Source organism: Mirounga leonina, unplaced genomic scaffold (genome assembly GCF_011800145.1).
Source record: "Mirounga leonina isolate KUSES-001 unplaced genomic scaffold, KU_Mleo_1.0 Mir_177, whole genome shotgun sequence".
Classification (NCBI taxonomy): domain Eukaryota; kingdom Metazoa; phylum Chordata; class Mammalia; order Carnivora; family Phocidae; genus Mirounga; species Mirounga leonina.
Genome location: NW_023270459.1, coordinates 3,071,587 through 3,087,834, shown reverse-complemented (window position 1 = coordinate 3,087,834; position 16,248 = coordinate 3,071,587). Strand labels below are relative to the sequence as shown.

The following is a 16,248-nucleotide window of genomic DNA, read 5'->3' as shown; positions in this document are numbered from 1 at the left end:
AAAGTCCACAACTCCCGTCAGTCTTATATCAGGATCTGTTCTCCTGCTGACATTTCAAGCAGTTGCCTGAAACAGTTGCTGTTTTCCCAGTCTACAGGTTTTGACCCAGTTCAAACGGAGAGGCATAAGGCAGTTTCTCTGGAGTGGTCCATCTAGCTTCATTTTAAAATGGCTCCATTCATGTCAGTTTTCCCGACCATCATTAAAATAGTCATCAATTCCTATTTCTTGTGTTCTTATCAGGAATGGATGGTAAATTTTATGAAATTTTTTTGGCATTTATGAAGATAGTATGATTTTCTTCCTTACAACGATTAATATCGTGGATTATATAAGTGGACATTCTAATATCAAACCATCTTTTTATTACAGAGAAAGTCCCACTTAATTATGATTTTTTTTTTTAACATGCTGTTGGATTTTTGTTTGCTGGTATGTCACATTTTGCAGTAGTATTTGTGATATAATAATATATTTGGTTTTTATCCCCCTTTCTTGGCACAGAGCTCCTAACCCCCTTGGAATTTTCTGAGTGATAGGAGTGTCTTTCATTTTTCATAACAAGCCCCTGAATTTATGCTGATGAAGTGGCTAGGGTGGGCCCCTAGATAGTCTCAGAATGGAGTTGGGGTTACCAGAAAGACTAAGTGATTAGAGGATTGGAACTTTCCAACCCATCCACTGACCTCCAGGAAAAGGGTGGGTGACACCGGAGGTTAAGGGCCATACAAACTCTTGCACTAGGAGATTCAATGAGCTTCTGGGTTGGTGAACACATTGAGCTGTTGTGAAGTTGGCATTCCCAGAGAGGGCATGGAAAGCCCCAAGCATTCCCCCTGCCAATACCTTGTCCTATGCATCTTTTCCATTTGGCTGTTCCAGAGTTGTATCCTTTATAATAAATTCATAAATGTAAGCAGAGTACCTTCCTGAGTTATGTGAGCCATCCTAACAAAGTATAAAACTTAGGAGGAGATTGTGGGAGCCCCCAGTTTATAGCTGGTTGGTCAGAAGTACTGATGGCCAGGGATTTCAGTTTGGCTTCTGGAGTTAGGAGCAGCCTTATGGGATTGACCCCTTAAGCTGTGAGAGCAAAGCATCTCACTTCATACTTGTATGTATGTGTTGGGGAGGGATACCTGGGGAAGCTGTGCTCCCCAGGGCTTCCTAGGTATGCCCCTATACTAAAAGTGTGAGATACCCTGGAAAACTAGCACCCTCTGAGGTCCTGTTAAGGATCATGGGGATTAAGGAAAAATCTGGCATGAATTCCTTCTGCCACAGCTGTATTCCAATGGATTTGAAGAAAGGCTAAGATTTTTCCAAACTCCCTCAAAGAGGTGATATAAAAGTAGTTCCAAGGTGCTTATTCTGTGGGCTCTGAGGCAATCCTGACCTCATGGCTTCTTTTTCCATCTCTAGCTCTGCCTTCTTTGGACTCTGCACATCTCCAGGAGAAGAACCCAGAAAACCGATCAGTCCTGACAGTTCTAAAAAACATGCCCCATGTGAGTTGCTATTTCATTTTTCCTCCTTCGAGCACAATCATTTGTTGTGTGATGTGAACACCAGATTTATTTATCCCCAAATTTCCTGCCTGCCTTAGTTGCCTAAGGGAACTGCTCCCCAATTTTCCCCATTCCAGTGACTGATCCTAGCAAAGAGCTCCATTCTCTAAATGCTTTTCCCCTCACCAGACAGTGTTTAGGTGTTTTTTCCAGCTCATTCTACATATTTTATATGCACAGTCTTCTGCCAGGAGCCCTAAGGAAGCAGAAATGTCTCCCCTTAAGAGCAGTATTAGTATAATGGTTTGGTGAGGTAGTTACAGGGGACCCATAACAAACTGATCTCTACAAACCTAGGTTTCCCACTTGGAAGTGACAGCATTTCTGCTGGATGTTCCAAGTCTCAGTGTGTGATGACATTTTCTGTGAGGCTTTTAAGATTGGGTGGGGAGGGCGCCTGGGTGGCTCAGTTGGTTAAGCGACTGCCTTCCGCTCAGGTATGATCCTGGAGTCCCAGGATCGAGTCCCGCATCGGGCTCCCTGCTAGGCAGGGAGTCTGCTTCTCCCTCTGACCCTCCTCCCTCTCATGCTGTCTCTCATTCTCGCTCTCAAATAAATAAAATCTTTAAAAAAAAAAAAAAAAGATTGGGTGGGGAACTAAAGTCTGAGAAGGAAGAGATCTTGCCTCTTGTATAGTTTCCTGTTGATGTTGTAACAAATTATTACAAACTTAGTAACTTAAAACAACCGAAGTTTATTATCTATACTTCTGGAGGTCAAAGTCTGAAATTGGTTTTACAGGCTAAAATCAAGGTGTTGGTAGGTCTGTGTTCTTCTGGAGGTTCTAGAGGAGAATCTGTTTGCTTGCATTTTTCCAGCTGCTGTAGGCTGCCCACATTCCTTGGCTCATGGCTCCCTTCCATTTTCAGAGCCAGCGATCATCATTCTGACTTCTGCTTTCATTATCACATCTCCTTCTCTGACTCTTCTGTCTGCCTCTGTTACTTAAAATACCCTTATGGTTACATTGGGCCCAACCTGATAATCCAGGATAATCTATCCATCTAAAGATCCTAATCACATCTACATTTGTCATATAAGGTTACATATTCAAAGGTTCAGGGATTCAGATGTGGACATCCTTGCGGGGCTGTTACTCCATGTACCACAACCTTCTTGCCCAGGAACCAATGAGAGGATGATCAGCAGTCAGGTTTACCTTGGAGTTGGCCAGAATGTGTCTGTGATTCCTATAGCACCTAGATTGGCACCCATCAGCTTGCACAAAAGGAGGTAGAAATAAAATCTGCCAAATGCCTACTCTCTTGAAAACTGTAGATTCTTAGGGCTCAAAGACATTAGAGAACTTAATTGAAATACTCCCAAATAAGCAGATCATTTCATCCATAAAATGGAAATATCAATTATATTCTGTGACATAATATTGTGACTTGAAGAATTTGAATCTTCAAAATATTCTTTTTTTAAAAAAGATTTTATTTATTTATTTATTTGTTTAGAGAGAGAGTGTGTGTGTGTGTGTGTGTGTGTGAGTGGGAGGAGGGGCAGAAGGAGAGGGAGAGAGAGAATCCCAAGCAGACTCCCTGCCAAGCGGGGAACGCCATAGAAGGGCTCGATCCCAGGACCCTGGGATCATGACTTGAGCTTAACTGACTGAGCCACCCAGGCACCCGCCCCAAATTCTATGTTTAGCCTAGAGATTTATTAAAAATTATTTGGAAACATGTCACTAAATTTGTTTACATTTTTCTTCAAGGGGAGAAGAGAAGGAAAGAACTCATATTTATTGAGAATTATTGTTTTTTGAGAATTTGAAAGCTTAATATTCTGTGTGACTGCGTATACCATTTCATTTAATTAGAGAGCTACATTCATCTGGCCTTTTGTATTCCTGGATTTTTCTGGATAATAGAATTATCCTATTTTACATAGGAAATTTTATCTTCCTCTCTAGCAATAGGAGTGATCATGGATCATGTTGACACTATAGTTCAGGCACCTAATTTCCTTTAATGTTACAAGGTGTTCAGCCATGACCTATTTACTGTGTCATCCCCTTCCTTCATGCCCTCCTCTTTTTACCTCAAAGTCATTGTCATATTTTCACCAATAATAAATGGACTTGTTTCAGTGGTTGGTGACTTTCAAGGATGTGGCCATCGACTTCTCTCAGGAGGAGTGGGAATGCCTTAACTCCACTCAGAGGGACTTGTACAGGGATGTGATGTTGGAGAACTACAGCAACCTGATCTCCCTGGGTAAGATCATCTCCTACAATACTCAGAACTTGTCTCCCATATTTTCTGCCTGTGTCATTATGATTTTCTGGTTTTTATTCCCTAAGGAAAGGTTTGAGTTTTTTGGAGATAGAAGTGTAACTGAACTCGAATAGTTCACTGCTTGTTGTGCAGCAAATTGCACACAATCCAAGGAAATGTTGAAAGTAAAGAACTTTTTATTACTTGTTACAAGTAAGGAAACCAGGAGATCGTTCTGAAAGCACTGTCTCCCTGTGGGGTTAGTATAGGAAGTTTTTATGCAGGGTGCAGGGGCAGGGAGCTCATATGGGCACTTCTGGTCCAGTTGCACATGTCGAGCATTTCAACGTGCCAGTGTGTACATTGTATGTTCAAAAAATGGCACAAAACTCTACTCATAGGAAGAGATCTTAGTAGTATTTTTTTTTTAAGATTTTATTTATTTATTTGACAGAGAGAGAGACAGCAAGAGGGAACACAAGCAGGGGGAGTGGGAGAGGGAGAAGCAGGCTTCCTGTGGAGCAGGGAGCCCGATGCGGGGCTCGATCCCAGGACCCTGGGATCATGACCTGAGCCGAAGGCAGACGCTTAACGACTGAGCCACCCAGGCACCCCCTTAGTAGTATTTTTTAAAATTTAAATTCAATTAGCCAACATGTAGTACATCTCAGTATTACAGTGAGCTAAAGGTAACTTCAGGTCAGCTCAGGGGAGCTTCTGTGCAGGTCCTCAGCTCCCTTCCAGCTCAACCTGACTCACATCAGGGGCTACTGGGCTAGACGCACTTAGCAAGGGGCTATCAGGTAAAACACCTACTTAGGTGTCTCCTTGGCTGGAACTGTTGGTTCTGCAAAACAAGACACCTTCCTTCCCTGCTTTTGTCCCTTCTCTTCCTCTCTTCCACTGATAGCTTTAAGACACATTTATTATTTGAATAACTTCCCCTTGCATCCTAGATAACAGAAGTAGACAGCTTCACTGTGTATGCTTTCTTATTTCTCATCCTTCAGACCTTCACATTTTCCTCTGTCACTTCCTTCAGTGTCTCTCTTTGGTGACCAATGGACTGGATTTGAATCTGGGACTCCCGTACCATGATCATATCCCATTTCTTTTAAGCTGGATGTTCGATCCCTAAACCAGATGTATTTTCTTTATTGGAGCAAGGGAAGGACCCCTGGATGGTGATGAGAGCCATGACAAGAAGAAGGAGCTCAGGTGAATAAAGAGCCAATCACATAAGAGCAGCTCTTGTTGATAATACAGCTGGTCTGTGACATGGCAGCCCTTTGAGATGTTTGTGTGAAGCTCTCTCTTCAAATGCCTGTGGAAGGAAGTCTAAGGTCTCAGCAGGAAGGTGATATCAATATGAGTTCCCAAAGGAACTTCCCTTCCACCTCACATTTACCACTCTTCCTCTCTCATTTTCCCCTTTAGTTTTAATGAAGAAACTACCTTTGGTTTCTTCCAGAGATAATTCTCTTATTTCTTTTTTAATTGAGTTGGTATCTCCAGCCAGCAAGTGTTTGTTGAGAGCTTGCTGTGTTCTTAGATTAGGATAATCAGGGATGATCTCCCAGAGGAGCTAATTTTGAACTGAGGCCTAAATGAAATTAGCCATGCCAAAAAAAAAAAAAAAAAGTGTGTGTTTAGGCAGATGGAACAGAAGTGCAAAGGTCCTGAGGAAACTGAACTTCACTTATTTGAGGATCGGCAGGAAGGTTGTGTGGTTAGAACGAGGAGAGTGAAAGTGGAAATTAATGATGAAGTCAGAGAAATAGGCAGAGAACAGGTCGTATAAGGCCACATAGGCCATTGCAAGGAATGAGATTTTATTCTAAGCATAAGAAGCCTTGGAGGTTTTGTGCAGGTGAGTAGGGGATCTTTGTTTAAAGATCACTCTGGGTGCTTGTGTAGAATGAGGATAAGAATGAAAGCAGGAAGATCAGTTAGAGGACTAGTTCAGGATTCCACATTAGAGATAATAGTGGCTTGGAATGGGGTTTAATATGTGAAGGTGATGAGAATGTGTTATAGTCTGGTTATATTTGAGGGTAAAATTGACAGGATTTGCTGAAGGATTAGAAATAGAAAGAGGCATCAGAATTTGGAAGCTTGCAGAAGGAAGTCAAGAGTAATGCATTTGAGATGGCCATTAAATATCCTTAATAGAGAAGTTAGATAAGCATTTAAAAGCCTGCAGGATGGTAGTCAGGACTGAGGAATAAATATGAGGGTAATCTCTGGATTATGGGGTTAGATGAGATCATGGAGGGAATTGATCTAGATGGAAGTCAAGGTGAAGTCCAGGGTCTAAACCATGGGGCATTCCAGCACTTAGCTAGGAAAAGGAAAATGATCCAGCAAAGGAAATTCAGGAGTTACTTAAGTAACCTATGATTTAGGATGCAGTCAGGAATGCAGAGGACTGGAAGCTAATGACAAACACAAGGAGGGAGCGGTTAACTGTGAGAGATGCTGCTATGAGGTCAAGGAGGATGAAGGATGAGACCTGGCTATTGGATTTGGCAAGACAAAGGGTACTGGTGACCCAGACAGAGTAGGTTTGGAAATGAGAGGAATGACAACCTGATTGTAGAGGATTAAAAAGAGAATAGGGGCGCCTGGGTGGCTCAGTTGGTTGAGCGACTGCCTTCGGCTCAGGTCATGATCCTGGAGTCCCTGGATCGAGTCCCGCATCAGGCTCCCTGCTCGGCAGGGAGTCTGCTTCTCCCTCTGGCCCTCCCCCCTCTCATGTGCTCTCTCTCATTCTCTCTGTCTCAAATAAATAAATAAAATCTTAAAAAAAAAAAAAAAAGAATAAATAAGCCAACAATAAAAACTGTTGTGGGACAGTGACTTAACTCACCAGGCAGTACTGAGGGCCCATTTGAGGAATTCTCAAAAGTACAAATAGAGTTTTAAAATGTATTAGAAGTTTTTAATAATAGTGCTATGATAATTAGGACAAAGAAGTATGATTCAAGTTTGTATATGTAGTACTATTTCAACTGCATAAAAGTGCAAGGAAAAAAGCCTAGAAGGAAATATGACAAAAATGTTAAGTTCTGAGGGTGGGAGAGAAAGGGGGGAAAATTATTGAAAGGAAATAACAGACATCTCTTTTGAGAAGTTTTACCAGGAAGGAGTACAGTAAATGAATAGGAGCTGCAGGGTGAACCGTAGAATCAAAGGAGAGGTTGTTTTGTTTTTATTTCAAAGGAGTCTTTAAGATGGAGATAAATATTGGAGAGATGGTACAAGAGTAAGTGATCAGGAAATATGGGTGTTAGTGATCAGAAAGGATGGTTACTCGAAATTGAGATTTTGAGGGTCTTGCCATAATTGGAAATAACAAGGTCTATTATGTCTACTGTGGGGGGAAGGTAGGTGGAATGAGGTGGAGGAAAATAGTGCTTCAGAGGAAGCAGTGTGCTCAAGGTTGCAAACAGAACAAGAGGTGAAGAGAACACACAGAAAGGAAGGAGGCTGAGGTTGCAGAGTATTTGCAGAAAGTATACTGTGAGTTCCTGAAGGCCTGCTGATTAGCGTGCAAGAGAATACTGTGTCACAATAAAAGATGTCTAGACTCAGAATAGGATGAGAGTCTTAATGTTGAACAAGGACGCAGGAAACCAGGGCTTTCCAGGAGTACTGGGATACCCAGGTATCCCAATTCCAGGATTGGTCCTGGAGTAGTTTCTCTGGGGAAGATGAGTACTTCTTCCTATTATAACCTAAGGGTAGTGGCATTGTTGGACTAAGAGCTGATGGAAGTCAAGCCTTCCTGGGAGAAGGCAGCATTAATAGCAGGATATGGAGGTCTTACCAACATCCAAAGCTCTGGGGGCTTCTCTTGTAGGCTGTAGTAGGTGGAGTGGCTGTCTTAATATAAGAGAGAATTACAGGTGCAGCATTGTTGGAGTCTGGGATTGGGGACAGCTTTTCAGGAATAGCAAAGGGACGTGAAGTTTCAGGTGAGCCCTGAAAGGATGTAAAGCAGGTAGGGAGGCTGAGGGTAGAGGGAAGGAGCATTCCTGGCAGAGGCAACAGTGTACTGAAGGCCATAGGAGGATGGAGCTTGGTGTAATATGAGGTATTCAAAGAAGGCCCTTATAGCTGGAGCCTAGTGAGGGACAGATGCCAGGTGTGAGTTTGGAAGAGTCTGGCAGGGTCTAGGCCAGGAAGAACCTTCTAGGGGTTATAAAAATGACTTGGTAGAGGTGCTTGGGTGGCTCAGTTGGTTAAGCATCTGACTCTTGATTTTGGCTCTGGTCATGATCTTGAGGTCCTGGGATGGAGCCACATCATCGGGATCCGCGTTCAGTGGGGAGTCTGCTTGAGGATTCTCTCCCTCTTCCTCTGCCCCTCCTCCCACTTGGCACACGTGCCTTTTCTCCCTCTCTAAAATAAATAAATAAATCTTTAAAAAATGACTTGTGGAAAAAAAAATGACTTGTGGGTTATGAGCAGCATTTTTAAAAATATTTTGGTTTGGTTTTGTTTCTTAAAGAAAATAACAGAAGAGGAAAAAAAAATTTTTTTTAATATTTTATTTATTTATTTGACAGAGATAGACACAGCGAGAGAGGGAACACAAGCAGGGGGAGTGGGAGAGGGAGAAGCAGGCTTCCCGCCGAGCAGGGAGCCCGATGCGGCGCTCGATCCCAGGACCCTGGGATCACGACCTGAGCTGAAGGCAGACGCTTAACGAATGAGCCACCCAGGCGCCCCCAGAAGAGAACATTTTTTTAAAAAATCAAAATGCATCCCATGTAGCAAAGATAATTTCATGACCTATTTGTTTTATGTTTGTGTATTTGATCATAATATAATATGTATTTCTTATCTTTGAATTTTGTCCCCAAAGCATTTGCAAGCTAATGAAGAATCTTAAGTAGGACAGTGAAACAATGCAATTTACATATTTAATATATCATTCTTGACTGCCAGATGGAGATTAGAAGAAAGGGTCTCAGGACATGACTGAGTAGGTTATTGTTCAAACAAGAGGTTCAAACAAGAGGTGCTTTGGGCTTTCTCACAGTGTTGCTAGTGCCATTGGGGATAAGAATCAGATTCAAGAGCAATTTAGTAGATCAGTTCAGCAGGAGTTGAGGGGTGCAAGAATGAAAGAGGTCTCCCCAAATGACTTCTGCTTTTCAGACTCCATTTTGTCATCTTCAGCCATTACCTCTTTTTCAGTTTTCTCATTTTTTCTTCCATTAATTTAATGACAACAAAAATAACAATTTAATCATGTTATTATAACATGGAGAGCAGTTGGGTCTAAACTGGATTTATTTGATCCCTTACACTGTTCCCTTAATCACCATATTCCAGTTGGGTTCTTTCCTAGTGTTTTGTAAACCATATTGTGCTTCTCTTTCAAAAACAAAGTAAAAGCCAAATATCTCATCCCAGTAAATTTTGCTGACATGAGTTGACGTTAAACTGAGCTGTGTGGGATTTTTTGTTTTTGTTTTTGTTTACAATTTCTTTCTGCTTTTCAGCAAAAGCATGTTTTCCTTGGATTTCTGACTCATTTCTTTTTTTAAAAAATTTTTAGAGAGGGGAGGGGCAAAGAGAGGGTGAGAGAGAGAATCTTAAACAGGGTCCACGCCCAGCGCAGAGCCCGATGGGGGGCTCAGTCTCACAACCCTGAGATCATGACCTGAGCTGAAATCAAGAGTCAGATGTTTAACCGACTGTACCACCCAGGAGCCCCTCTGATTCATTTCTAAAGACTGTTTACATTTGGTTTTGCTGATTTGTGTTGATTTTCTTTCTTAATATCATCCTCTTTTATATTCTACAGCCTATGTGCAGTGCTGTTAAGAGACTGTGCATCATGCTCCAGTCATATTGGATAGTGTTCTTCTACATTAAAAGTTATACCTATTCATCTTTGTTCAGAATAACTTAAAACTTTCTTTACTGTGTAAACTTGTCATTCTTTCTAGAATATTTTAGAGATGCTTTTCTGGGAAATAAAACATTTGGCCTTGAGTGGAATGTACTGGGAAGGAAGACCTGAAAAAATGTATAAAGGGAAAAAGAAAATATTGTGTATGCTTTCTATGTTCTGGGGAATATAAACAGGCATATTTTTTCTACACTTGTAAAGCTTGAGGAGTAGGAAGACCAACATAAACAAATGAAATATAATTCTAGAATTGGAAAAATTGAAACAAGTATAGAGATTAAGATAAAGCACAGACTCAATTAGAGTTTTCCGGGATAGTCTTTCTGAGCAGCTGCCATTTAAGTTAGGACATTTCAGACAAAAAAGAATTGGCCAGGCAGAGAGCATTTCTCGCAGATGGAACAGCATGTGAGAGTCCGAAATGGGAAAGAATTTGATATGTTCCAGGAACTTAAATAAAGCCAGTAAGGTTAGAGCATTGTTTCTGAAGATAGTAATGGTTCAAAATAAGGTCAGAAAGGTAATCAAGGAATGGATCATGCAGGGGCTTTTAGTCCGTGAACAGGAATTTGGATTTTATTTGAAGTAGAAGGGGTAAACCATTGAAAGGTTTTAAGCTGTATTTTCAAATTTTTTTCTATACCAGAAGCATCTGGGGAGATTGATAAATGAAGGAAAATTTGCATTTTTAAAGTTGTTGACAAATATTGAGCATCAATATGCAAGCAATGGTTCTAGGCACTAAAAATAAAGCAGAGAATGAAGCAAAGTCATTGCTTTGATTAAGCATGGGGGAGACAGACAAGGAACTTTAAAAATAGTATATCCATTAGTAATAAATGTAATATAGGTGCAATTCCATATTGGGTGTTTTGATAATGTGACATTTGAGCAGAAAACTGAAGTGAGAGAGCAGATATCTGGAGAAAGAGCATTCCAAAAGGTAAACACAGAGGCACATGCTTGGCATTTTTGAACAGCAAGGAAGCCATTGTGGTGAGAACAGAATGAATAATTAGGAGTGGTAAGAGATGACATCAGAGAAGGGCAAACGCATGTAGAGTAAGGTCTTGTGGGCCCTAATAAGTAAGGACTTTGGGTATTATTCTGAGATGGTAAACTCTTAGAAGATTTTTGCAGGGGAGTAATGTGATATGAATTACATTTTTTTAAAGATTTTATTTATTTATTTGACAGAGAGAGACAGCAAGAGAGGGAACACAAGCAGGGGGAGTGGGAGAGGGAGAAGCAGGCTTCCCACTGAGCAGGGAGCCCAACGTGGGGCTGGATCCCAGGACCCCCGGGATCATGACCTGAGCCAAAGGCAGACACTTAATGACTGAGCCCCCCAGGTGCACCTGAATTACAGTTTAATTTTTTTATTTTTTTTTTAAGATTTTTTTTTTTATTTATTCATTTGACAGAGAGAGAGATAGTGAGAGCAGGAACACAAGCAGGGGCAGTGGGAGAGGAAGAAGCAGGCCTCCCACTGAGCAGGCAGCCCGATGCAGGGCTCAATCCCAGGACCCTGAGACCATGACCTGAACCGAAGGCAGACGCTTAACGACTGAGCCACCCAGGCACCCCTGAATTACAGTTTTAAAGAATTCTTCTGGCTTCTGTGTGAAGAACAAAGGGTAGGGGCCAAGTTCAAAGAACAGAGACCAGTCAAGAGGCTATTACAGTGAGAGACAGGTGGTTTGGCCTAGGGCGATAGTAGTAGATATGGTCAGATAGTTGATAAACTTTAATAGGAGAGGTAATAGGACTTGTTCATAGATTGGATATGTACCCAGACATTTGATCGAATGTTTCCAGGGGATGGTTTTTGCTGTTATTTTATAAGCTTCCTTGGTTGGATTCTAATCCACTCCAAAGTTTAAGAACCACACACTTAAACTGTTTCTCTAATTACTTTCCTCCCTATAAACTCCCCTTATTCTATGTTTTCTCCTTGTGCCTTTTATTTTAATTGCACAAAATATTTCAGCACTGTTTAAGCCATTCTGTTCTTATAAGAATTTTTACTTTTTCTACCATTTTTACTTCAGAAGTTTCATTTCTCCTTGTAAACAGAAGCAGCAGGAATTTGCTTTCTTGTTATCTTCCAGACTTGGAATCCAGTTGTGAGACTAAAAAGTCATCTCCAGAAAAGGGAGCTTATGAAATGGAATCACTGCAATGGGAGAGTATGAGGAAACCTATCAGTCATAACCTTGATTACAATGGTCTTAGAGATACGATGGAGGGCAAAGGAAAGTTTGAGGGTCAACAGGAAGGTCAGGAAGGACTTTACATGCACATGAAAATAACCTGTGGAGAAAAGGCCACTCAAAGCCATTCTGTGTCACCTATTCTTCATCAGATAAATCCTACCAAGGAAAAATTGTACAAATGTAAGAAATGTGAACAAGCTTTCAACTACCTGTCATGCCTTACTCAACATGAGAAAAGCCATAATAAAGAAAAACACTCTGAAGTTAAGAAACATAGGAAGACCTTCAGCAAAAAGCCAGCCTATATTCAACATCAGAGGATTCAGAATGGTGGAAAGCCTTATGAGTGTATGGAATGTGGGAAGGCTTTTGGCCGTAGTTCTGATCTGATTCAACATCAGAAAATTCATACTAATGAAAAACCTTACCAGTGTAAGGCATGTGGGAAGGCTTTTATTCGCGGTTCACAGCTCACTGAACATCAGAGAGTTCATACAGGAGAGAAACCATATGAATGTGAGAAATGTGGAAAAGCCTTTAGTTATTGTTCACAGTATACTCTACATCAGAGAATTCATAGTGGTAAAAAACCCTATGAATGTAAGGAATGTGGGAAGTCCTTTATCCTTGGCTCTCAACTCACTTACCATCAGAGAATTCATAGTGGTGAGAAACCCTATGAGTGTAAGGAATGTGGAAAGGCCTTTATTCTTGGTTCACACCTTACTTATCATCAAAGAGTTCATACTGGTGAAAAGCCTTACAGATGTAAAGAATGTGGGAAGGCCTTTTTATGTGCCTCCCAACTTAATGAACATCAGAGAATCCATACAGGTGAAAAACCCTATGAATGTAAAGAATGTGGGAAGGCCTTTTTTCGTGGCTCACAACTAACTTACCATCTGAGAGTTCATACAGGTGAGAGACCCTATAAATGCAAAGACTGTGGGAAAGCCTTTATTTCTAATTCTAATCTTACTCAACATCAGAGAATTCATACAGGTGAAAAACCCTACAAATGTAAAGAATGTGAGAAGGCCTTTATTTGTGGCAAACAACTTAGTGAACATCAGAGAATTCATACAGGTGAGAAACCCTTTGAATGTAAGGAGTGTGGAAAGGCTTTTATTCGTGGTGCATATCTTACTCAACATGAGAAAATTCATGGTGAGAAGCATTATGAATGTAAGGAATGTGGGAAGACCTTTTTTCGTGCCACACAACTTACATATCACCAGAGAATTCATACAGGTGAGAAACCCTACAAATGTAAGGAATGTGACAAGGCTTTTATTTATGGCTCACAACTTAGTGAACACCAGAGAATTCATAGAGGTGAAAAACCCTATGAATGTAAGCAATGTGGGAAGGCCTTTATTCGTGGCTCACATCTTACTGAACATCTAAGAACTCATTCCGGTGAGAAACCCTATGAATGTAAGGAATGTGGGAAGGCCTTTAGTCGTGGCTCAGAACTTACTCTACATCAAAGGATCCATACTGGTGAGAAACCTTATATGTGTGTTCAATGTGGTAAAGACTTTAGACGTCATTCACAACTTGCTCAACACATGAGGCTTCATAATTGAAAAAGCCTTGAATATGATTTAATATAAGAAAGGCTTTAATGTCTTCATCACCTCTGGAATGTTAGAGAACCCATATTATGTTCGTAATGAATTTAGGACATCCTTTTGTTTGTGCTCAAAATCAACTCATTTTTAGAAAGCCTGTATTAATGAATGCAGAAATAACTTCTGGAACCCATTATACATTTTTAAGAATCTCTGTAACCTTGGAATGGAATGCTGGAGTATATCCTTTATTGAGCACCATCTCTATTTCACCATTTCCTGTGAAATTGGAGAAGTTACTTAACCTCTCTTTGCCTCAGTTTCTTTGTGTAAAATAATGTAATGATATCACATTGATTAAATTATAAATGATGATGCAACTCCCTTTGGACAGTATCGGATACTCAGTATCTGTTATTATCGCTTCTATCATCATTATTATATGTTATTAGAGAAGTCAAATGGTAAGAATATTTTTGAGTACAGTAAGATGTAAGCATTTTATTACCATCTATTCCCTTTTTTGTTTTTGTTTTAGATTTTATTTATTTGAGAGAGAGAGCACATGCGCACAGGTGAATGGGGGGTGTAGCTGAATGGGGAGCCCGATGGGCTCAATCCCAAGACCCCGGGATCATGACCTGAGCCAAAGGCAGATGCTTAACCGACTGAGCCACCCAGGGGCCCCCTTTTTTGTTTTGTTTTTACCATCTATCCCTTTTTGAACACCAGATAATTTATTCTATAACAGAAGCTTTAGAATATAATAAGGGCAGGAAGCTCTCCATTTTAGAGCTCATAAATTTTGCTGCACCAGATAATTCATACTGCAAACAAATTATAGAAGAAATTCCTTTAGAGTTATAGAGCTTTTTTATAAAATCAAGGAGAGGTGATTTTTCTAAAGCAAATTCCAAAAGCAGAAGTTGTTATTCCACATTTTCTAATTACTACTTTAAGGGAAAAATAATATATCAACAAAATGATAGCCAAGTAGCTCCATTAAAAGAAAAAAAACTACTAAAGAAGAAAAACTATGGGGGCACCTGGGTGGCTCAGTCGTTAAGCGTCTGCCTTTGGCTCAGGTCATGGTCCCAGGGTCCTGGGATCGAGCCCCGCATCAGGCTCCCTGCTCTGCGGGAAGCCTCTCCCTCTCCCACTACCCCTACTTGTGTTCCCTCTCTCGCTGTGTCTCTCTCTGTCAAATAAATAAATAAAATCTTGGGGCGCCTGGGTGGCTCAGTCGTTAAGCGTCTGCCTTCGGCTCAGGTCATGATCCCAGGGTCCTGGGATCAAGCCCCATGTTGGGCTCCCTGCTCCGCAGGAAGCCTGCTTCTCCCTCTCCCACTCCCTCGCTTGTGTTCCCTCTCTCACTGTGTCTCTCTCTGTCAAATAAATAAATAATTTTAAAAAAATAAATAAATAAAATCTAAAAAAAAAAAGAAAAACTATGTAAATTATTACCATCTTAAGTGAGAAATCAAAATTTACCAACTACAGCTTTTTCTCGTTATCTGTATCTAATCCATTCCTGATAATATGTTGAGTAGTATATTTTCAGATGCCCAAATCTCAGAGTCTACATTGCATTATTTTAAATGGGAAAAATGATAATATGTTTCCAGCCCATTCAAATGTCTTGATTAGGTTTAAATTCAACTTAAACCACCTACTTGATTTCTCTCAGATTTCAGAATAATTTAAACATTTAAAATCCAGTAAATAAGTAAATAATTAGCAGATGATTGTGCATGCAATCATTTTATTTTTTAAAAAGATTTTATTTATTTATTTGAGAGAGAGAGAGAGCGCATGAGCAGGGGGAGGGGGAGAAGAGGGAGAAGCAGACTCCTTGCTGAGCAGGGAGCCCGACATGGGGCTCCATCCCAGGACGTGAGATCATGATCTGAGCCAAAGGCAGATGCCTCACCCACTGATCAACCCAGGCGCCCCTGCTTGCAGTGATTTTAAATATAAAGTATGGATTATGTTTTCCTTCTACACTTCAAGAAACAGATACTATGATATAAATAATGAAATGCATTAGTACATAATGGACACAAATAACAAGAAAATAAAATAATAATAATAAAAGTAAAATAAAAACCATTGATAGAACAATTGAAACAGAAGTTCCCAAAACAATAACTTACATTTTCTATATGTGATGCACCTTGCTGTTTTCTTTTCTTTTTTTTTTTTTTAAAGATTTTATTTATTTATTTGACAGAGAGTTAACGAGAGCAGGAACACAAGCGGGGGAGTGGGAGAGGGAGAAGGAGAAGCAGGCTTCCTGCTGAGCAGGGAGCCCGATGTGGGGCTCGATCCCAGGACCCTGGGATCATGACCTGAGCCAAAGGCAGACGCTTAACGACTGAGCCACCCAGGCGCCCGTCTTTTTTTTTTTTTTTTTTTTTAAGATTTTATTTACAGAGAGAGAGACAGCGAGAGAGGGAACACAAGCAGGGGGAGAAGGAGAGGGAGAAGCAGACTCCCCGCGGAGCAGGGAGCCCGATGCGGGGCTCGATCCCAGGACCTGGGATCATGACCTGAGCCTAAGGCAGATGCTTAACGACTGAGCCACCCAGGTGCCCCGCACCTTGCTGTTTTCTATTACAGTGTCTGTAATAAACACTACAGCCTACTCCATTGTCTTCACAACTTAATACTGTTCATTATCCCCACTCTGAAAAACACTGGTTTTACATTTATATTACAAAATTATAATCCAGGAGCCCCTCGGTG

At 40.7% G+C, this 16,248-nt stretch overlaps 1 protein-coding gene across 8 annotated transcripts in view; it reads left to right on the top strand.

Moving 5' to 3' along the window:
• LOC118022797 (zinc finger protein 30 homolog) overlaps window positions 1-14,511 on the top strand; it is a 66,788-nt gene extending 52,277 nt beyond the window's left edge. For 5 of the 8 annotated variants that reach the window (XM_035023614.1, XM_035023613.1, XM_035023615.1 and 2 more), the window contains 3 exons: window positions 1,423-1,508; window positions 3,661-3,787; window positions 11,825-14,506. In XM_035023614.1, coding sequence (XP_034879505.1) covers window positions 1,423-1,508; window positions 3,661-3,787; window positions 11,825-13,518 — 1,907 coding nt within the window. In that variant the 3' untranslated portion in view covers window positions 13,519-14,506. Of the gene's footprint in view, window positions 1-1,422; window positions 1,509-3,660; window positions 3,788-11,824 lie in introns of all 8 variants that reach the window. The other 3 variants (XM_035023617.1, XM_035023611.1, XM_035023621.1) reach the window with 3 other exon arrangements.
• The last annotated feature ends 1,737 nt before the right edge of the window (window positions 14,512-16,248 follow it).